This window comes from Indicator indicator, chromosome 30 (genome assembly GCF_027791375.1).
Source record: "Indicator indicator isolate 239-I01 chromosome 30, UM_Iind_1.1, whole genome shotgun sequence".
Classification (NCBI taxonomy): Eukaryota; Metazoa; Chordata; class Aves; order Piciformes; family Indicatoridae; genus Indicator; species Indicator indicator.
Genome location: NC_072039.1, coordinates 5,821,318 through 5,845,883, shown reverse-complemented (window position 1 = coordinate 5,845,883; position 24,566 = coordinate 5,821,318). Strand labels below are relative to the sequence as shown.

The 24,566-nt window shown below is 48.0% G+C and overlaps 1 protein-coding gene across 1 annotated transcript; it reads right to left on the bottom strand.

Moving 5' to 3' along the window:
- Positions 1-110: 110 nt before the first annotated feature.
- On the bottom strand, positions 111-23,862 carry SUPT6H (SPT6 homolog, histone chaperone and transcription elongation factor). The gene is made up of 36 exons (XM_054394116.1): positions 23,744-23,862; positions 23,120-23,272; positions 22,913-22,983; positions 22,164-22,359; positions 21,408-21,492; positions 20,745-21,018; positions 19,439-19,540; positions 18,818-18,934; positions 18,209-18,298; positions 17,580-17,722; positions 17,164-17,315; positions 16,573-16,671; positions 15,832-15,961; positions 15,574-15,724; positions 14,995-15,149; positions 14,198-14,393; positions 13,735-13,874; positions 13,539-13,656; positions 12,831-12,907; positions 12,518-12,653; positions 11,969-12,106; positions 11,477-11,644; positions 10,863-10,990; positions 9,589-9,796; positions 8,982-9,129; positions 8,591-8,733; positions 7,705-7,845; positions 6,421-6,616; positions 6,048-6,286; positions 5,644-5,757; positions 5,030-5,154; positions 4,429-4,541; positions 3,976-4,053; positions 3,728-3,894; positions 2,188-2,375; positions 111-2,004 (listed from the first exon to the last, which is right to left on the bottom strand). The coding sequence occupies exons 1-36, from the start codon at positions 23,850-23,852 to the stop codon at positions 1,818-1,820; spliced, it is 5,175 nt and encodes a 1,724-aa protein (XP_054250091.1). The 5' UTR covers positions 23,853-23,862; the 3' UTR covers positions 111-1,817.
- Between the last annotated feature and the right edge of the window lie 704 nt (positions 23,863-24,566).

Genomic DNA, 24,566 nt, shown 5'->3' with positions numbered 1-24,566 from the left:
AACAACCACAGCTCACAGCACGAAGCACTGACATGTGGCAAGAGGGCATCTTCCCAAAAGGAGAACTTTTATTGATGGCAAAGGGAAAACTAAAACCAGAGAGCCAAAAAGTTGCTGACAATGCACAACTAGTCCCCCATGCCCCTCTATGGGTCCAATAATCCTGTTAAGGAGCTGCTCCCAGTCAAAACTTGTCAGACAGTTTCATAAAATAAAAAAATAGCCTAAGGTTAGCACACCTGCACCCTGCCCACGGAGGATCATGACCATGTATGCCCCCAGTGCTGCTGAGGAGATGGCTGAGCCAGGACCTGCATTTCTCTGTAGAAACAGCTTTGCTTTGCCTCCCGGGTGGCTGCCATTCTTCAGAAGCATTTACATGCAAAAAAGACTTTTGTTTCTTAAGATCTGCTGTTCTTGCTCATTTCCTAGGGATAGGAGGCTAACCAGGAGAGCTGGGAAGGAACAAAGACTCTGCTCCCATAGAAAATCCTCACTAACAAAGCAGAAGAGAGGGGAGTGAGTGCAGCAGGAACTTTCCAGTTCAGAAATGCCTCTGGATGCTGGCAGTAGCTCTGCAGTGGTCTGTTTCTGACACAACCAAAGTTATCTGCATTCTGTGTCCCACTCCCTCCCCGTCCCTCCCAGTACCTCTCCAGGAGGTGCCCGGATATCAGTTTGGTGTCTTCATACAAGGCATTCAAAACAAAACATTATTCTTCAACAGCTCAATACAAATCATCTTCTCTGTGAAAGCTTCAGCACACAGAGGGCAACTCCAAGCAACAGATGGAGAAGGAGCATTGACTTTCATCACTGCTGCTACACAAATCCATGGCTAAGAGGAGAGGGCAGGCAGGCAGCATAGGGTGCAAGCAGAAAACCTCTCAACCAGCCTTCAGTAGAAACACTATTTATTCACCCCTCCTGGTTACAGCTGGGCAGGGTTAAGCAGGTATGGAGGAGCAGGCTGTGCACTCCTGGCTGCTCTGCCTTCTCCACCACAACAGCGACTGCTCCCAGAGCATTTTAGTCCCCACATCTCTGTCCTGTGCTCAGGAAAGCTGCCGTAGGCTGGCGTTTTGCTTTGCAGTCTGATTAAAAAAAAAATAAAAATCAACAACTAAATAAATATTGTTCCAAAAAGAAGCCAGAGGAGATAGCAAGCCTTTGGTACAACAGCTGCGTTTCTCTCCAGCAAGACCCCGAGCCCCAGAGCTGCTGTGCTAGACCCCTACGAACACAGCTGGGAGTTGGCACAGATTCTGCAGAGCCCATTACACATGAGAACACGGAGCAAACGACCACAGAAGCTTTCTGAGAACTCTGGCTTGCTTGTTGCAACCCCTGTGACTTTGCTTTGTGTTCTCAGGACAAGAAGAGGTGACAGTCAGGGTTTGGGCAAATCCAAATGAAACAGGCTCATTCCAGGCTGATGGTCTGCACTTTCAGCTAGGTTTTCTTCCCAGTCTTTGCAGTGAAAGCAGACTGCTGTGTGTGTACAGGGACAGGCTCGTTTGACCTCCTCCTTACTTTGATGAGCTTCCAAAGTGTTGAATCAGGGCCTGTAATGCAGAGGCCACTGCAGTGTCCCTTCCTATGATATATTTTTATATATATATGGAGCATATGTATTCAGACCAGCCCTGCCAAGTCTATTCACTCGCTCAGGTGCACGTCACCAGGAGTCATTTCCCACCTTTTCACAAGGTATAAAACAGGAGTTTATGTGTTTAAGGGAAGTTGCTTTCAACAGTTCACTCTCCCTTCCCTTCCTAGTGAAGGGGGTGGAGGCCGCGGGTCAGGTCCGGCAGGGCCTATCGATCCATCTCGTCCAGCAGCGGCGTGGCGTCCCCGGCGATGGACATGGGCGTGCTCTCGATCATGGGGCTGGGAGACGGCCGAGGAGTCAACCTCTGCTTCTGTTTCCTCCGCTCAGCCTCCTTCTCCTGGAGCCACTGCTCGGCCATCTTCCCCCAGTCGATCGCAGCGTGGCTGTTGGTCCTGCAACAACATGGGCAGAAGGTGAGACACACCATCAGGAGAGCTTCCCTGCCCGCCTTCCCTCCCTCCACAAGGGTCCCATGCAGGAAGGTGCAAGGTAATCCAACCAAGCTGTTTCCATAAGGATCAAATACAGCAATCAAGAAGGCACAAAGACAGATACAGGCACCCAGAGCCACTCACTTTGGCTGTTGCCTCTGCCGGGAGCTGGATGATGGTTGTGACTGTGCCTGGGACTGGGTGGACTGGGGTGTGGTGTTGGCCTGGAGCTGGTATTGGGGTGTTGTCATCGGCTGGCTGGGAGTAGTGTAGGAGTAACTGGGGGTCATCAGAGGGGTGGCCACCGGTTGCTGTGCTGGAGTCGTGAAGACCTGCAGAGAGCAGATATTTTTAGGGGACAGAGTGCAAATCCCACTGGGCTGTGGCGCTGGGGGAGGACTGGCATGGCTCTACATTGCCCTGCTTGCCCAAGAGGCTGGAGCATGTCCTTGCTGCATGCTCCCAGCCCTGCTGGAGACTCTCATCTGGGCAGGGAGAGGTTTGGAGTGACCATTGTAGGGAGCAGAGGAGTGCAGGGCAGAAGGAGCAACACCCTGTTGAGCACAGGACATTTGTCACTCTGAGAGTCCCTGATGGCCCCCACCCAACCCGGGCCAGCACAGCCTGCCTTCCTTGTTCATCACACACAAGCTACAAGGGGAGATGCTTGAGCAAACCCAAGGTAAAGGCTGCAAGAGATGGGCACAGAAGACACTTGGGGCAAGCTAGCAGAAATGATGTCCTGCAGTGGGCATGAAGAACACAAATTCTGGCCCTGTGGGCTGCAGAGAAGGCGCAACAGCTCCCAGGATGGTGTGCTTCCACATCTCAAGCTGCCTGGCTCACTATTTGTCCAAGGGAGCGTTCAGTCTCTTTGCATCCTGGTGTTTGCCCCCCACTTTTCCTTCAGATTGCCTTGATGATTAATACATTGCGTTATCCACAGTCCCTGCCTATCCTCAGCTCAGCATTTACTGTGCCAAACTCTGTGAAAGCCTCCCAAGGTGGTCTGAAAGAGGATCACTCCTCCCTGCAAGCCTTGTCTTGCACCACCTTTTCATCAGGTTCTTGCCAATGGCTGGGTGCATTTTTGTACCCAGGCACCTCAGTCCCGTAGCTGGGTTTAGCCTTGGTGTCAGCTGGGGAGGTGGCAGCATCAGCTGGGAGTAGGGAGGCATCAGCACATGTGAGAAAAGGCTTTGGCATGAACCAAGACAGTCCAATTCCATTTCTTTCCCTGCAAAGCCTCTGGGTGTTGGGCTGGGCTGAGGTGCTGCCTGCCGGCACGGCTTGGATTAACACACTGAGCTGAAAAGCTCTGCAAGCTCAGCGCATAGCTGCACAGCTAATCTCTGCCACTGGCAGCTCACAATGCCAGTTCAGGGGCACAATTGGAAGGTTGTGAGCCCTCACCGCTGGATCCTGCTCCTCCACCCTGCCACATTCCTTGGGGGCCAGACCAATATGCTACTTGGTTCAACTCTCCCCAAAGCAGGGCTCTACTACGTGCCTCACTGCCTCAGCCACAGCAGGCAAAAAGAAACCTGGTCCAAGAAACCAGCCAGGCTCTGTAGATCCATAGCACTGGATGATCCCAGGCAACGAATAACCACTTAGGCTCCCAGTGGAGCCCCCACGGGATGCTTTCCAGCAGCAAGGAGAGGCCATCTTAAGTGACACCTACGTGGTATGCGCTGCTGCCACCTCCGCTGCCTCCATAACCGTACTGACTGGATGCCCACTGTGCAGGGGTGGCATTTGGGTTCTGCCCCTGGCCTGTCACAGCAGCGATGGCACTGAACATCTGGGAGGTCATGTTCTGTGGTAGAGCGTTCACTGCACGGGTCAGGTCTGCAAGAAAGACTCATCATGTTAGACAAAGCCTGAGAAGGAGCTCACATCCCAATTCCAACCTGGGAGGCCTGCACTGACCTGCCAGGTTAATGTTAGCTGGAGTAGCATTAATGGAGGCTGGAGTCCTGGTCCGACTGCTACTGCTGGGGGTAATACCTGTGTAAAATACAAACCAAGAGAGAGATTACTTCTAGGAGAGCAGCTATAGGCCTGAAACTTGAGTTTTGAAAAAAAACTGCAGATAACACTGGTACTGACAAGATGATGCGTGCAAGGGAATATGTGTGCAGGAGTGTATGACAGTAGGAGCCCAGGGGACAAGCCCAGTCTTTGATGTATGGCCCAGCTGGCTGAAAGGTTAACTCTCAGCAGGTCCATGGGAGCCAAAGACTTGAGTGTTGCTTTGAAACTTCCCCCATACAGAAAAACCTAAGACACATTTTGGGGACAAAGAACTGTCCTTGAGTAACTGTCTATTGTGCAACACCCAGGAAACAAGCAGTTGAGTCACTCAAGTTTTGGGGTGCTCACCTGGAACAGGGTCCTGATAATGATCCTTAAACCATCGGAAGAGTCCATTCACAGTAGGGAAGACCTGGCCCCTGTAGCGGAATCCTTCTGGTGTCACTGTCACATACTCTATCCTGTGAGCAGCAGTGAATGCAGGAGCAGGAGAGATCACAGGTTGCTTCAGAGACATACCTGTCACTGTACAGCACTCTCACACCAACAGGACACAGCCAGAACAAGCACAGCCTACAAGCTCAGGTGATGGCCATAATGATAACAGACAGACCTACCCAAGATGCTTTGATACTGTTTTCAAACAACTGCTCCAAAATTCCATGTCTTTCCGTGCAAAAATCTATCAATCACTGCCTATACTCCTGTGACACTCCCTGTAAAGGGCAGTATTGTTTGTGGCAGCCAGATGGGTAGAACCACAGGAGTCTCCTGGGTGAGATTTACTTCCAGATACAGGTCCTCTATCACCAAGGAGGCCAAACCCTATGTAAGGGGAGGCATAAGCTATGGGGATACTGACAGAGCTGGAAGAGAAACTGGCAGCAAGAAGTTGAGTTGTGGTACTGGCAGTACTCAACTGCATGTGCTGGGCTTGCCTCTCACTTACCTTGGTTTGCCTCGAGGCTGATATCCCAAGAGGAATTTGCCAGGTAGATCTTTACATGCACTGATAAAATAGGGAATAAATGTTGGCTTCTCTTTCTTGGTCTTTATCAGCAGCTCTTCCAGCTTCTAATCACAGAGACAAAGAAGAGAAATGCTCAAAGAGAGCCTACATTTTCAGCAGCACACAGAGCCCACAGATATCTGTCTCTATGCTGTGGTCAGCCTTTTCCCCCAGCCCTGATGCCACTGATCTAACAAGGATGACCAACTGTACCATTGCTGCGTAGGGCTGGTGTACAAATGTCACCAGGTCACAGAAAGCAAACACTCTCCCTTCAGTGGTATTTGCTGGCAGAGCAACCCTCTGCTGCTCTGTCACACTGCTGCAGCAAACCACACTGCCATGTCCTAACTCCACTGCACCCAGACAAAATCCCCTGAGACCTACAGCTAGGAACTGCTGAGCCCCAAGAAAGAAGAGGAAGATTAGAGAGCTCAGTCCAGCAGCAGCTCATGCCAGAGTCACAGAGTTTAAGACCCATCCTGAGACAAGGCAATTTATACTATGCTCCCTTTATCTCCCACAAAAGCTACCACAGTCTGGGACTGGCTCACCTTCTTGTCTCCACCATTGCAGTCCTGATAGTATTTGTGATTCAACAGGTCTCTGGCAAAAGAAGCCATTGGCTGGACATAGCGAGCAACAATTTCATCCAGGTCTTCAAATTCCTTTCAAAAAACACATTTAAAAAGGAGTTTAGGGTGCAGAATGGGGAACTCTTATCCTAGTATACAGCTCTCAGTTAGACATTCTGCACAGCAAGGCTGGATGCTTTGAGGATAAAAAAGATGATTGCTGAGTATTGTCTATGAATCTGGAGAACCACAATGTAAGTTACCTTCCAACAGCCTGAAAGCAGCTGCAAGGACAGAACAGCTGTGCCAACCTGTCCCTGCCAAATGGGTTCTTCTCCTTCCCCCACCAACTGCTTCTCAGGCACGCTCTGCAGGGCTCTTACCTCTGTGTTAATCCAAAGTGTGGAACCCAGGCTGAAGGCATTCTCCTTGCCCTCTTCTCGCACATCCACGTGCTGGTAGATGCCATCGTTCACCTTCCAGGTGACAGTCAGGTGGTTCTCCCCTTTGCTACTTGGCCGAATAATCACATCCCCTTGGTCCATGGTCTCCATCATCTTCTCTGCTTGCTTGAAGCTAATGTTGTGGAATGATGGGTGAGCAATTACTCTCTTGATGTATGCTGAGGGATAAAGTGGAGTGTTTAGGGTTCCAAGAAACACTATTTTATCACAGCTAAATGTCCAATTGTGCTTGTTTTCCTGGAGCAGCCTGGGAAGGCTGACATTATGAGGGAGAGAACAGTTAGAGACTCACTTGTTCGCTGCTGCTTTCTTTTCATGTCTTCTTCCTGTTTGTGATCTGCTGCCTCGGAGTCGAAGTCATAGTAGGTGTCTTTAGGCAGTTTCCACTCATTATTCTTATCCATCAGGTCTGAGGTCCTGCAGGTCAGGTCTGCACCAAACTTCTCAATATCAATCTTCATAATCCTGCAGTGAACGGTCATTCCCACCTACAGGAGAGGGGCAGGCAAAGCTGATTAGCAGGTCTGGCTGATACTCCAGCCTCCCTGTGCTGCAGAGCGATCTGTGTGGGGTCAGGCTGCTGCTAAGGAGGTACAAATCACCTCACTTGCTTCAGACTGATACAACCTTGAAAACTGATCCTTCCATACAAACTGAAAACCCAACCGATCCCCAAGATAACTAGAATCAAAAGGGGTTAATGTAAAAACGGGCAGTTCTCCAGCACATCTACTACTCATGTCCTGTACCACACAGAAAGCTGCATGTCTGGAGGCTGAGGATCACTAAGTTAGCTATTTTAGGTAACTCTGTAGCAAAACTGGACTTCCTGATGTGCAGGAAAGCAGTTATGCCTGTTCAGAAAGAGTGGAAAACACCCAAAGGTGTTCCCCATCTTCTTAAATGGGAAAAATACCACCACAAGAACTGCAATGTCTTAGTCAAGTTAGCCATGCTGAAGGTAACAATGACTCTTTAAAGAGCTGTTGACAGACCTCTGATCTTAGAGAAATATCCATCACCTCCATGGACTGTCAGGGGGATTCCAAAAGACATAAAAGATGATAAACCTCTATTTTATCATCAGGTAAAAATATGTGATTCTGTTTCTTTAAGAATCCCAATCCCTGTCCTGAGCAGGACCAGTAACTCTGATGATCTCCACAACTTAATCTGGACAGAAAAAGAAGCTACAGGAGGAGGAGAGTGACCCTTGCATATCTAACAGCAGTTCTGTGAAAGCTGTTCTTCAGAAAGCCAGAAACAAAGAACATCTCTACATCAGAATGCCTTCTGGTCTCTTAAACCCAGACTTTAGCCAGACTATAATAAATCCTCCTGCAGTGCACATGTTAACTGATTAACAGGGTTCCCACCAGCTGCCAAGAGAGATTTGCACTGTGGGAGAAGGACACTAACCAGAACCTGAACTCGCTGCTGATTTAAAGTCGTTAGATGAAAACAAGGTTTGAAAAGTCATTTAGGGAATGGTATCATTAACCAAACTGAATCTTTGGTATGGCCTCCAGGTTCTTCCAGCTCTTGCTGGATATGTGAAAATCCACTGCTTTCATACCTTCACCCTTTCTTCTGGCCGCTTGACCACTTTATCACTGAGAAATTTTGTTGGGATAAAACCAGCGATGCCGTTATCTAGACGTGTCTTCACTCCAATGGCCTGACCTGGGCAGGAGCCACTGTCAAAGTGATTCCAAACCTTGAGCAAGGCAAAAATAAGTTACTCATCATGAAAATAAAATAGCTCCAGCAGCTCACACTCAAACAAGTCTAAGAGCTGTGCTGGCAAACTGATGGCAGCCAGCAGAGATGTGTAGAAGTGCAGGTGACAGAGAACTTCAATGAATACCACCCAGTAATGCAATCTTCCTGCTTTGGTCCTGCTCAGCTTATGGAGCTTTGCAATCAGGAAGGTCAGCATGTTTTTAGACCCAGAATACAAGCCTGTAGCTAATGCTGGTTTCTCATGATGGCTGTAAGAGTTTTAAAGTCACGGATTACCAAGGCTGGAATTCAGCAGTGTTTAGAGGAAACCTAAAGTACAGCTGCATTAAGCAGCAGGGGGTCCAGGTAAGTTCTTATAATTGAGAAGGTGACAGAACAACCTTCTGTTCTCAGTGTCACAGATAGTTTCTCTGTGTAGACCACAAAAAAGCTTGCCTAATGTATTTGCACAGATCTGGTCAGCTTAGCCCCAGGTCCATTTCACTCCTAGCCCAGTTCACTAAAATCCATGAAGGATCTGTCAAATCTACACTGAAGCAATTAGTCACAAGTGGAACAGATTGTATTTGCAGACAAAGGCCACATTCATGTTGGGGTCCTGGGGCACTGCAGACATAATCTTGCCTCTGAAACTTTGTCTCCGAAGAATACAAAAAGCTCAAGCCTGCTGATATCAAACTCCTGACAAGAGCAGGCCCCATGAGGAGAAACAGCCTCACCTCACTGAGCTCTGGGAAGTTATCCTGCTGGCAGAAAGGACACTGCCAAAGGCCAGATTCATCATTTCGTATGGCCTGGTCGTAGCTTTCTCCCTGTGGCCGCCTGTGGGCTATCCCAGTCACGTTGCAGATGATCATTTTACCTGGGGAGTGTTGGGAGAAAAGAAGGAAAGAATGAAAAACTGACAGCCAACTGCAGGGCCGAGCAGCTCCCTCAATCTAAGGCAGCTGTGCATGAAGGTATTAGAAGTACTCAGGTGCTTAAAAAGCTGCTTCATATCCATGTAACCAGAGCACCATCCCACCACCACTTTCACCAAGATCCCTCTGCCCCACCTTTACACACACAGAGTCAGGATGACAGAAATCAGGAATGTAACCAGGGATGTACCTATATAAAAAGTCTCTGGAGTTTCTTTGGTCAGCATATTGAAGACCTCCTCTGTGTTTGGAGAACGGTATGGGGTTCTCAGGTCCTTGTACCTGCAGCTTAGCTCAGCTCGAATGTCATATAAAGTGATATGCTTGTCACCATAGCCCTGTGTGGTATTAAAAGGTCATGAAACCATGAGCACCAGGAAAGAGGTGAGCAGGCAGTAAGTTATTAAAGAACTCAAGGAACTTAGCAAAACAACAAATGTAAAAAAGAGAAACGCACAGGGTACCATCAAACTGGGGAACTCAGTCACCCGATGATGGGGAGGTCAGAAGAACCAATACATTCAACTTTGCTCATTTGAGGGAGAACAGTTTAAGCAGCATAATTACTGTCTCCTGCCCCCTCCTTCCCTCTGCTCCAAAGGTGCTCTCTGTGAGCATTTACTACATGCCACTGTCAGACACCGAATACTCTTCATGACTGTTTATACATCTTATGATGGCAACAGCTAAACGCTCAGCTCCAAAAAAGGATAAGGGTTGCCAGCTATAAAATATAGAAACTGAGCTGGAGGGCAGAGCTTCCTCTGCCTCTCGGCAGCAGGAACAACCCAGCACACCTGTCTTTCCAGTTCTTCAGCAAAGGCATCAAGATCAAGGTCTTTCAGACGCTCAGGGTTTTCCAAGATCTCCTCTAGAGCTCCTGCAGGATTAGCATCCTCTGCTGACTCATCATATTCCAAGGCATCCACTGCCATTTTCCTTGCCCATTCATAGGTTTCTGGATGGACCCTAGACCCATCTAGGACTTCAATGTAGGAATCAGTACTGAAATAAAACCAAAGTAATGTCCATGTAAGGACTCTGTGAGGTTCCAGAGTCACCTCCTTCTGCAAAATAATAAAGCAGGTTGTGGAGTACCACTATTGGTTGTGTGGCTGCTTTGCCACCGCTGCCCTCCATGGGACAAAGTGAATTTTATGTTGTTAAATCAACAGGAGCCAAGGCAAGACATGACAAATTTCAGTCTGCAGCTCCTGAGCTGCAAAGGTACAGCTGGGCATTTTGGATGATAGGTAGACTGCGTGACGGCTCTCTGTGAGCACACAGCTCTCTGCAGCTTCTCTCCTCATGCAAATTAAGTGTTGCCAATTGGCAGAGCAGCCATCTGCATCCAGCTCTTTGCATGAGGCTGCACTTTGCCCCCTGCATCTCTGGGACTTGTATTCTTCAAGAACCAGGGACTCAGCAAGGTTGGATCACTCAGCGTAAGGATTCAGCCAGGTGTCCTGTCTCACACTAATTTTCAAGGGCAAAAAGGACACAGTGCCAGCCCAAGAGCAGGCACATTTCCTTCTGCGCAGTCAGAGACTCAGAAACTAGTTAACTGCTATCCTCCAAGCACACATCTTGTTTAGTTACCACTGATCTAAAGTTCTACAAACTTCCCAGTACTGCTACTAGTTTAAAAGGAAGCTAAATTGATGAGTTGTGCCTCAAGCTGGAAACCCAAGAGAAATAAAAAAAAAAAAAAAATACTATTGGTAAAAATTACTAGGCAGGAACTAAGCAGAAGTGCACGAAGGTTACTGACGGGAGTGCACAATGACTATGTTAGGAAACAGCCATTTTCACCTGAGTTCCTCTTGACCACAAAGGGTCTTCCAAACCATAGCAGGCTATATAATTAATGTTCTGCAGCTCACATTGCTGGGTGAATTTAGCTGCCCTTAAGAATCAAATTAATAACCAGCAATACTTGAACTTGGCCAGCAATCAGAGGGGTCACACAGAAACTCTTGGGAACACAGACTCCACAGAACAAGACTGCTTTGGCCCCTTGCTCACACTAACTCCACGCCCTGTAAGGCACTGAATGGAGCCCAGCACCCACCTATCGCCCAGCGACGCTGTGTCAATTTTGATGAAGCCAGCACAGTTGATAAACACCTTGGGTCCCATGTGACACATTGTAACTAGCTGGGTCCTGTTCTCCAGACGTGTGTTGTTTTGTTTCAAGATCTGGAGAGAGAGGTAACAGTATAAACTTGCTATTTAAACACAAGGGTTCTCCAGGAAAAGCAGAGGACTCATGCTGGACACTGCAGTGTTCAAAGCATCTGACGTAACCAAGCCCATCATCACTCATAAATGGTTGCCCCCCTGCCTGTGTCTCAACATTGCATGAAAGGAGATGACTCCACATGGAACAGGTCCAACTCTCTGGAAAAGCGTTGGCTCTTTGCCTTGTGTTTTCTACAGTATGGAGATGTCTTGATACTCTTAACTGCACCCTGTGGGTTCAGGAGCTAGCTAGGATTGATGGATCTGCTGAATTGCTTGGGTCTCAATGACATAAACCCATGCAGAGCTTTGGGGTTAGGCACAGTGAGATAACACATATTGAAACACATCAAGGAGCTGTCAGCTGCATCTAGCACACAGGACCCTGACTCACACGTTATTGGTGATGGGTTGTTTTTGTGGCAGGGACAGAAGCCTTTTTACCTTCAGCAGATGAGTGCCTTTGCGTGGTCCCAGGCCACACACATACTGCAGCAGAGCCTGGCTGTGAGGGTGAGCGATGGCCCGGTTGACATCCACTCCCACCTCGTTCACACGGTTTATGAATTCGCAGTAGAGGGCATTCAGCAGCTCCTCCTTCACCACATGCTCCTGATGGAAAGGAGAGGTGTTAGCCTTGCAAGGAGGTATGTGCAACACTTCCCTGTAAGTAGGCTGAGCCAAACACAGCAGACTGGCTCTCAAGAGCAGAGCTGCACTTCGGAGTTACCCCTGAGAAGAGCCTAAAGGCAAGAGGCTGATGAAGCTAAAGGAGAAAAAAACAAAGGTACTGTGTAGCATGAATACAGCACAGAACAGGCAGAACTTGCACCAGTTCAACTTGGAATGATTTTCTTTGACAGAAAACTCTCACAGGCATCTTCCTCTTGCAGAGAAGGATTTTTCTTGCCCAAGGATCTCACAAGGAAAACTTACCTGCAGAGGGTGGAGCTTCAGGCACAGAATATCCTCATCAGAGCTGCAGACCTGGGCAAACTCGATGAGGGGGTCCTGAATGCGGCGAGCCAGGGAGACAGCTTGGCGCAGCAGAGGTGGATAATCCCGGAACTCATTCTGCAAGAGCCCAGAGAATTAGGGAAAACCCTGCTGATGTTTTTGTGCCTTGTAGCACAAGTAGCAAAGACACATTGGATAAGGATTGGAACACAGGAAGCATTTGCTGCTCAGGGCAAAGAGAGTTGAGGTCAAAGGCTCCCAGGAGCTCTGCTGTGACTAGGAATGAAACAACCTTCATTCACTCCACTGAGCAAGATTCATTTCAAACTTCATCACATCTACTTTGTACAGCTGCTTGTACATAAGCCTACATAAGATGTTTTGCCTTGATCGAAAGGTCAGTACGCCACAGTTTAAATGGATCTTATGAGGCAGCAGATGATGCAAGGCAGGGACAGCACAAATGGAGGATGAGGCAGCATAAATGAGCAACAGGCTAAGGGATAACTGGAATAACAGAAGATTCACCTCAGACTTCTTGCTGTTCATGTAAAGGATGGCCAGTTCATTGTCCACCAGCTCCACTCCAATAGAGGACAGCTGCTGTCCTTGATCCAGCTCATGAACAATTCTCTTTACATCCTCCATAAGCATCTGAGCATCCCTAGGGAGAGATGGTCAAGGGGACTGAGAGCACAGCACAAAGCTTGGTCCTGGAATCACTCAGGGAGTTAACCCCAAAGGGTTACCTCACACCATAGAGAGAAAACAGTGAAACATGGACAAGCATGAGAAAAACATTGCAAAGAGACTAGGAAATGGAAGGAACACAAAGACTGACCTGTTCTCGCCTGCAATTGTTACCACATGAGGCTTCTTGTTGAGGAGGAATTTTTTCAAGGTTTCAATATCCTGAGCCTGGAAAGGAGAGCAGGAGTGAGACAGGTCAGAGCAGAAAAGCTTAAGGGTTTCTGTACTGAGCTAGCTACCAGCCCTGGACTTCTATTTCACACAGCAAATCCTTCCCCCACTGCCATGCCGATCTGCCACCATGGCGTGAACATGGCTAAACATCTTTTCCACAGGCTGACCTTGAAGCTCCTGACCACTTTAAGGACAAACAGGAAAGCTCTGAAGAGGAAAGACTGATGGCATCACATTCTGGTGTGATCAGGAAATCAGTGCAAACAGGGCGTGGAAGTCAGAGCACTGCCCTAAGCTCCTGTAGGTCCCACAGCCTCTTGCTGTTATAATGGGATTGGGGAGAGAAAAATTCTGTAGCTGTGACCACAGAAGCTCACAATACTCCAACTAGCAGAACGCAGGAATGGCAAGGCCCTGCCACTCCTCATAAGAGAAGCCAAAGAGATGAACTGGAATCTAACTGGAAGCAACTGTTCCACCAGAATAACTACAAGGTGGGGAAAAGGCAGCATTCTCGCATGCAAGAATGACAAGGCCTGAGCCATTTTCAAATTTCCTCTCCAGCCCACAGAATCACATGGTTCCAAAAGCCACCTGTGGACACTCATCATGCATCAAGGCTCACCTTCTTTTCCCTCTCCTCCTCACGCCAGGCGTTCCTTCTCTTTGTGAAATGTGGCAGTCGGAGGAAGTCTGTAACCTCACCTTCGCCGTTAACAAGGGCGCAAAACACAGGGTGGTCCCTGCAAAACAGAGACCACTCAGACATGGAGGGCTACTAAAGCTGCACATGGATCCAGAGGCAATTTCTCTTTTCCTACCTGGCTGAGGAAAATGCAATGCCTAACACCCGAATGCCCTTCCCTTGGTTTTCATCCATGAAATCATCATCTTCCTCCACTTGCTGATCAGGACGGTATGAAGCTACTTTTAGCCAGTTGTACAGTTTCCGGCTGCAAGCCTGGGGGAAGAGAAGGGGAGAGAGGAGTGAGAAAATCCACTGCAGGTGCTTTGGCACAGCCCTTCTCTTCTCTCTTGCTGTTCAAGATAGCCACACAGTATGTTCTGTCAGGATTAGGACCAACTCTTCAGAATCACAGAACTCATCTTTCCTCCCACTGAGGCGTCTGCTTTTCTCTCCATCCTTGGGAAATAACCAGACCCAGACCCTTGCCTGCCTCTTCCTCCCCAAGAGCCTGTGTATGGCCTGTCCCCAGCATGCTGCAGGATTGTCAGCACTTGTAACCCTAGCTCTGACTCAAACCCACCTTTCTCCCATCTCACCTTGAGGACATACTCCTTGGCCTCCACCAACAGCTTGTTCTTCAACTCTTTAGCCATCTGCACATAGAGGAACTGGTTGAGGGACCGCTCAATGGCCATCGTACGCTGCCGATTCCACTCTTGCACCTGGTGGCTGAACTCATCCCGGTAATAGAACTGTTTGATTTCCTCAAAGTATGTCTGGTCACTGCCGTAACTGCAAGAAACATGAGGAGGAGATACAGAAGTGCTCCAAACCCCTGCAGTGACACCACCTCTGGCAGATTCCTGCACAAGGATGTAATTGCAGCATGTCAGATTTAGACAGCTGCCTGCAAAACCTGGAGACGATCCCATCCTCCCATCAAACACTCCTCTAGCTGCAGAAGCTGTGCTGCTAGACAGATGACAGCTGAAGGCCATGCTGGCAGCACAGAGGCTCGATCAGTGCAGCATGAGGCAGCCCACAGACACTGCAACATACCCACATTGCACAGTGTGGCTACTCAGATGTGCAGGGAAGGAACCAAGGATCACACAGCAAGGGTTGATGCTTGAGGAATAAGCATCACCCTTCACAAAAATCTTAAAGGCTTCAGAGTTTTCCTTCAAAAGAGTAAGACAGATGTCTGCTGAAGTTTTCACTAAGATGAAGAAAAAAAACAAGACCTTGAGAGGCTTCTTGACTTTAAAGTGCAGGAAATTACCAGGCTGTGACTTGCAGGAGCACTTTGGGTTACAGAAGGGCTCTAACAGCATGGCAGCATGGATGAACAAACTCTGCTAAGGCATGGATGGCACAAGTGGGGAGGACTCACCCCTCCACTCCTTTCATGTCAATGCTGATATCTATAGTGAGCAGTCCCTCTTCCTCAGCCAGGCTCATTTTCAGGAACTGATCATCTCGCAGCTCCTTCACAGGCTTGTTCTTCAAGTATTTAAAAGAATAGGCATAGTGGGCTTCATCAATATCCTAGGAGAGGGGGGAGACAGTCAGCATGCATGCACACAGGGTATTCAGGAAGAAAGAGCCTTCTGTATACCACAGCAGACAATGGGTTTTATTCAATACACCCTCACCCCTGTGCCTGCCAGTCTGCATTTCCTCCCCCAGCAGGACACAGTGGAATTTGTTCCCAGTCCCAGAGCAACACAGGCTGTTCCAATAATCGAAGGCAACACCTCAACAGCAAGAATCAGGTCTGATGAAATGCTGAGATTAGAAAAGCAGCATGCTGTTGAGCTGGCCTCTGCAACAGCCCAGCTCACATCCTGCTCTGAGATTTATTCAGAGTTGCCAGTGACACAGAGGAAGTTTTCAGATGCAAAAAAAGAGCATTTGTATGTTGTTTAGATCCTTCCCTGAACTGACCCACAGTCAGAGCTCCCTTCCTTACCTTCTTCCCCTTTTTGGTTGGTGAAATGTTGACTTTGGCTCTTTCTTGGAAAGTCTGTCTCAGAACCTGCCTGACCAAAGGCTCCCTGGCTATCTGCAAAGCCACCATGTACCGGGCTCCTTCCAACACAGCTTCAGGGCTTGGGAACTGACTAAAAGCAAAAAGACAACATGGAAGGCTTAGGACTTGAGAAGACCCCCAGATCCCTTCATTTGTGTTACATCTGCAGGACCTCCAAGAAGACCCTGATGCACTGACCTACAGACATAATCCTTGGCCAGCTCCAGGGGCTCTGCAGGGAACTGCTCTGTCTCATGACGCTGGTAACTGTCTCGGAGATTCTCTCCAAACTGCTCAGGTGTCAGACCAAACTTCTTAGCCAGGCCATCTGGTGAAAAAAAAACAAAAACAAAAAACAACCACAATAAACCACCACAAAAGTGATGATGGGGTACTGTAGCTTATACTGAGCAGAAGTATCAGACATAGAATATTTTGTCTTGGAAGGGACCTTTAAAGGTCATATGGTCCAACACCCCTGCAGTGAGCGAGGACATCTTCAACTAGAGCAGGCTGCTAGGAGTCCTATTTAGCCTGACCTGAATGCTTCCAGAGATGCAGCATCTACCAACTCTCTAGGTAACCCAGGCCAGTGTTTCACCACCCTCAGTGTAAAAAACGTCTTCCTTCTATCTAATCTCCCTCTTTTAGTTTAAAATCATCACCCCTTGTCCTGTCACAACAGGACGTGCTTAAAAACCTCTCCCATCTTCTTTTAGGCCTCTTTAAGTACTGAAAGGCTGGACTATGTTCTCCCCAGAGCCTTCTCTTCTACAGGCTGAACAATCCCAACTCTTTCAGACTCTCTTCATAAGAGAGGCGCTCCAACCCTCTGGTAACTTTTGTGGCCCTGTCCTCCTTCTAGAGGTAAGTGACACACCCAGAAGAGCATGCAGGGCAGGCCACTGCAAGCTCAGTGTGGCAGAGCCCAGCCCTTACCCAGCCCAGCTGTCTGGCAGATGGTGTACATATCCCGGCGGGAAGCCTGCTTCAGCTCAGGCCCTTTCTGCTCATCGTCTTCTGGATCCTCCCCTTCACCTATGGAAAAGATACATTTAGCAAGGCCTCTTTACTGAGGCATCCAGACAGCTGCAGAGTGTCAGAAGCACAGCAAAGGGATTAAACGCAGCAGAGTTCCTAAATTCTACAAAGACATCTCAAAGGTCACAGCAGCCTCAAAATTACTCAGGGTTAGAAACTCCCCCTGCAAAAGCTATCTTTTCCTCCTCAGTTTCACTCTTCTGTAGTTTTAGTAGCAGAATCTGAGTTGCACATCCAAACACACATCAAGGTGGCTGATCCATGCTCTGGCCCCTGCCACAAGGGCTGGCATTCAGTCCATCAGAAAGCAGTATCTTGTGTATCAAACCTTAAACACTTTGAGAGTTGCCTGGAAGACCTGGGACTAAACTGAGACAGAAGTAAGGAGCAGAGATGTTCTGTGCAAACACAAAAGCTCTTCAACAAACTTTCTTACTATTCTTTTGAACCAGGTCACAATTAGGAGACTTTAAGTCTGGGAGGACAAACCTTCCTCTTCTTCACCATCCTCTCGGATACGCTTTTGCTTCTTGCGAGCAGCCTTGGCAGCATTCTGCATCTTGGGGATGTCTCTCCCATAGTAGAGCAGGAAGTGATTATACACGTCCTTCAGCTCGTCCATGGACTGCACGTCCTTCAGCCTACGGCATGCAAAGCCAGCATGTTACACTCTGCTTGCAGCTGAGCCATTGTCAGAGCACTCAAGGAACCTGCTCTTATATACATCAGGCGAAGGAGAATTTGGGCTCATTTTCCAAAGGAGTTTGAAGTATTTCTCATTACTGACTTTCTGGGGAGGCTAAAGATAGTGTGCTGCAGTAGCCAGACAGCCTGTGCTATTTGGGCAAGTTAACACACATTTTAAGATGTTTTGGAATGAATATAAGGAAGTCATGGCACCATACCTCTCCATGTCAGTAGTATCCAGGGCCCTTATTCCATCTGCCAAGGGCTTGTCTGGGTCAGCAGAGATTTGTTCATACTGATAGGCCTGCATCTTCTCAAACAGACGTGTCAGGTTCTGCTTGCGGATCTTCAGCTGGGTCCACTACCATGAGAACAAAGATTTCCAGTGAAATGAGCCATAGCTGTGTGTTACACTCAATTCCTCCCTTCCCAAAGAGGGGCTCCCAGGATCTGGGAATATTCATCGTATAAAAATAATCATCAAAACCTCTGTCTACAGCCAAGCCCAGATGTGATACCTATGGCAGGTGTCATCTCAGAGATACATTAACAGAAAAATAAAGTATCAAGCTTTGGCTTCACCTGATAGCAGAGAAAGAACCTGCACTCCTTGCAGGAAATGTCATTACACAAAAGGAACTCAGTGAAGAGGAAGCACTGTTTTGAAACCTCTATAGTCAGAGAGTTCTTTATGACCACATGATAGCAAACATGCAAAAAACTCTCAGAGGTTAAAAATGCAAACAGGGTCTGCACAGCCAGAACAAAAATCTGCTGAAAGTATCAAGCTAAGCTTGGAGACATGTTAAATGTTGATGGGATAACAAGCAGTGAAAACACTCTTCACCTTCTCATCCCACTGCCAGACCCTCCACAGGTCATTGATGTGCAGCTCAGGCTCCACATACTCCTTTCTGTAGAAGGCGATGAATGGGACCTGAATCAGAAATGAGACTCATAACCACCAAGCAGGAGACTAAGCTGTTCCTGACAACCAAGAGTCCAGAGAATGCTCCTGTTCCATTTGGAAGAACAAGCTAATGGGGCAGCAAGCCATGTGATGGCTCTGAACACCATTCCACCAAAGAACACACCACATTGACCAGAAAACTTCTGAAACATCAGACAACGCCTCAGAGAATAGGCTGAATGGAACCAGCGAAGCTCAGGTTACTCTGGAATCCCTCCACCTCATTTAGTGTCCATTTGTCCAGGATCAGGGAAGTACAGTAATGGCAGCCCCATCAGTCAAGCCTTAAAGGACTGTATTGCCACAGCTCATGCAAGATAAGCTGCACTTTCCAGGGAAGCACAGGAGAGGCACCCAGGTATGGTATTGCAGCCCCTTCAAGATTGCTGCCCCAAATACTTCCAGCAGCACCTTGGCTAATCCTACCTGGATAAGGAGACAGCATCTCAGACCTTATCTTGGCAATGAAGCAGAGCTGTGAATTACCTCAAAATGTTGATTTCTCATGAAATTCAGGGCTTCTTTAATCTTCTGGATGGTGCTGGGCCCCTTGCGGCTGAAGCTGCTGCTGGATTGTCCACGGTCAAGGTAGTCAGAACTTTCCTAAAAAGAAGAAAAGTGTTGTGTTGATTGTATTCCTGAGCTGACCCCTTAAAACACCAGCCCAGGCTAAGACTGGAAAATGGTAGTACTCTTAAGAGCAGGCTTAGCTGCACACTTGGATTTTAGACCACAGAAAAGCATCCCAGCCCTGATTGACTTAAAAGAAAATGGAATTAGCATTTGGCCAAAGTAACTAATAAATTGATGGTTAAAAGCAGATCATGTCTAATGCTTCTTTAGCCCTAAGTGCAAAGTGGCTCAGAGATCCTTCAACCATTCTTGGTAATTATTTTTGCAATTTCTGTGTTCCATTTTTGATGTGTTCTAGAGATGCAAAAGTGAAAATGTGTGCATGTTAAATTTGCTGTTCCAAACTAGAAAGCCATGAAGGTACATTGGGCACCACATTCCTCTGAGCAGACTCCTAGAACAATGTCTCCAGGCTGGAAATCTGCAGCACCTTCAAGGCTTTTTAGGACAGAAGTCTCAGGCATAGTCCTTCACCTGCAAGGAGATGGTGGGTGTTGCAAATGCATTCCTGTAAATCCAATCAGCTTCTTCCTCCAGCTCATCATCTTCAGCATTTCTCACTGGGATAGATCGCAGCTGTGAAAAGACAACAGGATGAGCAGAGGTAACACCAGGGCTTGTGCTACCACAACCTGCAAATTATGGTTTGGAGCTGCAGATTGCCTGTGGGCTCTGTTCTACTCATAGGGCTTTGCTGAGGACAGCATCTCAAAGTCCACATCTTCTGAGCGCCCAGGAAACTTGCATCAGCTTTACACCAGATTAAGGACAGCTAACAGTTCTTTGTGGAGAAGCCTGCAATGGTGTGAAACCTTCCATGATGATCAAAGGCTACCCTCGCTTCCTACCAGACTTCTGGTCCCTCTGCAGTGACATCATCTGTTCCAATCCATCTGTGTTTGTTCTAACCTTGCTACTGCTTTTCTTGCTGCACCCATAGAATAACAGAATGCAAACCAAACCCTCTCTGGGCATTTAGTCCCTGTCAGTTCTCCTTCCAAAGGCCTGCCCTAATCATCTTGACATCCATGAAGATAACAAATTGTGTGAACAGGCCACACATGGCCAGAAGACCTTACACACAGAGGTCCCTTGTGCTGTGCACACTGGCATGGGAAGAAAAGGCTCCTTCTGAAGAGCTGGCAGCTTCCAATGTCCCATTTTACAAATGAGAGTAACAAACCTCAGCACAGAATTCCATTAACATATGGTTAAGCAAGATGAAGAACATGGACTGCTCAGGAAAAGCCTCATTATAGGGTAAAATGAAGACAAAAATATGAGATACCAGAATGATTCCTAACAGCACAAACAGGACTCCACACTGAAATCACTGCTTAAAGTGTGTTACAGAAACACCTTGTACAGAACAGGTACACATGGGCTGGTGCACAGGTAGCCTAGAAACCCTAGTTAACCTTCAGTGCCACTGCAGCTTCACTCCTGCTATCCAGAGATGTAACTCTGGACACTACTAACAGCATCGAGCATAAAGGACATCCAGCAGAGCACAACAAGCCTTTGCACCACTCCCAGGAGTAGAACACTGGCACCCAGTGGCCAAAGAGAAACCAAGACCAGATAAACCTAGGCTTGCACAGCTACTTCACAACGTCACCACTACATCTGAAAGCAGACTTTTAACCCACACATTTGACAGGTGGGATCTTCAAGTAGGGAAAAAAGAGATGCCGGCAGCCAGTTGAGAAGGTCAGCCTGCAGGTCCCAGGCCTGCTGTATTCAGTGGGAGCTGAAATGCTATTGTACTCTCTTCCCTCACCTGGAACCTCTCAGGCATGTCTGTCATGCGGATCTCATTGTCCTGGTCCGTCAGGTGACTGCTCTCCAGCTCACTGGGTTCATACATCTCAAAGATACTACGTCGACTGACACGTTTCTTGGCAGTCTTTTTGGGGCGTACACGAGTCTCCCCTTCAGTCTCCTCATCCTCATACTCATATTCCTCCTCCATCTCCTCGTCATACTCGTTGTACTTCTCAAACTCATCATAGTCAAAGTCCACACCGAAGATTTCCTGAGCTTCCTGCAAAGCACTGGAAGGCAAAAAAGTGATTGTTCAGCCCCATAGACCAGTTCACAGAACATTACTCTAGACACACAGAGGGGGCCAAGCACCCAAGTCTAAGAGTTAGTTTTGCACCTAAAATGAAAAACCATGGACAGGAACACAACTCCTTGAGTTTTCCATGCAAATACTTCTCTTAAGGGACTAGTTTTGGTATCAAAAAAATCCAGGGGAGTAAAGGAGTCGAGATGTTTAAGAAATCACAGACTAAAAGCTCCATGTTTCAATCTACCCAGTTCCTTTGGGGAAAGAGACCAGCAATATCCAACCACAAGCTGAATCACTCTGCAGTTGCAAGAATCAAGTAAGCTGAGCGCTCTTTTCAAGGCTCCAGGCCAACTTCCGATCAGCACTTACGCGTCTGTGTATCCAGGGAGCTTCTTTCGCCATTTTGGCTTCTTCAGAGGTTGTCCATCGTCATCCACAATGAAGTCATCAATGTCTGGGCATTGAGAAACAATTTAGTAGTCAGGACAGTCTCATATTCCACTGGTATCTCTGATAAAGTTCAGCTCAGTCAGTGCAATTTTGAGCCTTCACGAAGACTCAAGCTGCTGCCGGCTGTCGGTCTGCTCTGCTACTCACTGCATCTTCTACACCAACCTCAGACATTCCAGGGGTCTGAACCACAATAACAATCTAAAGCAAACTTCCAAGCACAGGAAAAGCCATTTGGCAACCATCTACAGCTCAGTGCACTGAGAAGGCCTTGCTGCTTTGGACAGCAGACAGAGAGAATTCTCGAAACTTTTTCAGTACAGTACTAGCAGTGGTGAAGGGCTGATGCTGCAGAGAAGGCAGGCAGGCGTGCACTGTGTTACTAGGTACTAAACAGTGCTATGGCTTCTTTACTTTGAAGCATTTTCACTCTGGAGGCAGCTTAGAGGAGACATTCACCACCTCAGCATATGTGTTTCTGGACAAAGCAGTACAGACAAACTAAACCTGCCACTCCAAGACATTTCAATTCTGAAGACTGTACTAATCAGACCAGCAAGGGCTTGACCACAGTTGCGTTATAGCCCTTGGTTACTTCTAGCTCAGAGTCTTAATTTGGTTCCTGTGCTTTAATCCTAGGACAAATTTTGGATGGAACTGACCATCCATACTCACCAGATTCATCTTCCTCCTCCTCCTCTTCCTCTTCTGGTGGAGCAACAGGAGCTTCAACAGCTTCCCCTCCTTCCTCGCCTTCACCATCCTGAAAGATTTCTTCAGCAATGGCTTCCTTCTCATGTTCTTCTTTTCCATAGTCTTCCTCTTCATCATCCTCATCATCAGACATTTTCCGCACACGCCTGAATTTTTGCTGCAAGCAAACAGCCTTGTTAGTGCCAAGAACACCCAGCACAGACACCCAAGCTCAAGTATGGTCTCTGCCAGGTCAGAACTACCCTTCCTCTGCAGGACTGAGCCCAGACCACTGGGCACTGTGCACACAACATAACCACCTGCCAAGAACTGCACTGAGGCCAGGCCTGTGTTGCTTGCATGCTGCCACCATTAATGCCAGCCTGGCTTCACGTGTCTCTGGGAGTGTTACAGGAGAGCCTTAAAGCCCACAACAGCCTGTGCTGATGCTGAGGTTAGCACCATGCCTACTCTGAGATGGCCTCCTATGAGACTGTCTTGCAGAGATGGGAAGGGAGGAGTAGAGCAGGCTTTAGGAACCAGAAGAAAGTGGTTTTGCAAACTCTGTAAAGCCAGTTCCCAGTTGCCTGGACAGCAAGAGATCCCGCTTCCTTCAAGTATTCAGCTCTCCCTTTCCAAGAGGGCAGAAGCAAACACACCAGGCAAGAGCCCACCCTCCTTCATGCTAAGACACAACACACCATTAACATCAGCAAGGGAACACAACTCACTCTTTTGACTTTGACACCCAAGTTCTCTTCAATGAGGTCAAAATCATCATCCTCCAGGCGATCATCAAAAGCTGAGAAGAAAGCAGAGATGAGTTACACTCTCCCAACCAACAAGAAGGGTTTAGCTTACCTAGCCCATGCAGACACCCAGGACAGAGTGACAGCACTACACTGTGGCCTGCTACGAGCTATCATGACGAAACTTACTGCGCTTTCTCTTTTTGTGGCCAACATCATCCTCAGAGTCTCCAGAGTCACTGGCTTCCTCCTCCTCTTCCTCATCGTCATCATCGTTGATGAACCCCTTCAGGTTTCCCTGCTCATCTTGATCATCAAGATTCAGCTCTTCCTCTTCCTCATCTGGGATGGAGAGCAGCAAGTGGTAGACATTTACTCATTGGTTATCTGCCTTTTCTGTGCAAACAGCATCTTCCTTCACACCATCCACACAGAGTTTTAACTGAACTCTTTTACTGGCACAGAATGCAGCCAGATGCTCATGCCAGAATCCCACTTCCTCTCTCATGGTCTCTCTGCAGAGGGAACAGGTGGAGTGGTCACACTAGGAGAATTCCTCTGCTTTTACTGTTTACTCTCAAATTGTGTGACTGCAAGTCCCAAGAGAGTGAAGCAGTGTGTTTTCTATTGCCAAATATAAAACCTACCTAAGCGCTTTAAGGAAGAGAGGCACTTAAACAGCTGAGATTATCGACCACAGATGGCCCTGCTATTACAGCACAGTTACTGCTCCATCTGCAGTCATGGGATGTGAAATAGAGCAGTGAGGCACACAGACTATCCAGCAAACTCAGAACAAACAGGCAGACTCACCATCCTCATCTTCCTCTACAAATTTCTTGGTTACCCTGGGCACAACATCCCCATCCTGGTTGTACTCCTCCTCCGACTCCTCTGCTTCACTTTCTACGAAGTCAGACATGGCTGCGGTGTCTCACACACTGCTCCACAGCAACTGGGGAAAGAGGAGACACCCATCACGTCAGCTGAGCAAGCAAAACACAAGCATTTCCCCCATCTGGGTTTTGGAGAGAAGACAGCTAAGGACAGAGGATTTCACATTATCTATCAAGGCCCTAAATTACCCAGTGTCCACCTTGCCTGGACATCCCTGTCACCAGAGAATAGGCAAGTGAAGCCAGCAGTAGAACGCTGCTAGCTCCTGTCAACCTATGTCTCAGCGAGCAGGACAGGAGCTGTCACCACAGCATTTGTTACAGAGCCCAGCTCCCAGCTGCAGCTGAAAGGGTGCAGGCAGCCAAAGGCCTTCAGCCCCTCCACCCCCTCCCACAGGGCCAGGAAAACAAACCCATGCTGCCACCCATGCTGCATGGTGTCAGGCACACGATCCAACTAATTAGGATCATAATTTGATTAATCCTCTCGCAGTTAATGAAGCAGGGCAACTCTGAAAAAGGGCCTTGAGTTGCCATTGCAGGCTGTTAGCAAGGTTTTGCAGAGCCCCACAGAGGAAACAGGAGAGAGGCCCTGGAGAGTGCTGCAGGGCTGGGACTGGGAGCTGCAGCTGCCCAATTCCGTTGTTGCACGTAGTTGGAGCCAAGGATGGGATGTTCTAGGCCAGGAGTCTCTGTCCAGAGATTAGAAAGTAACAACACACTACAGAAACACAGTGTTT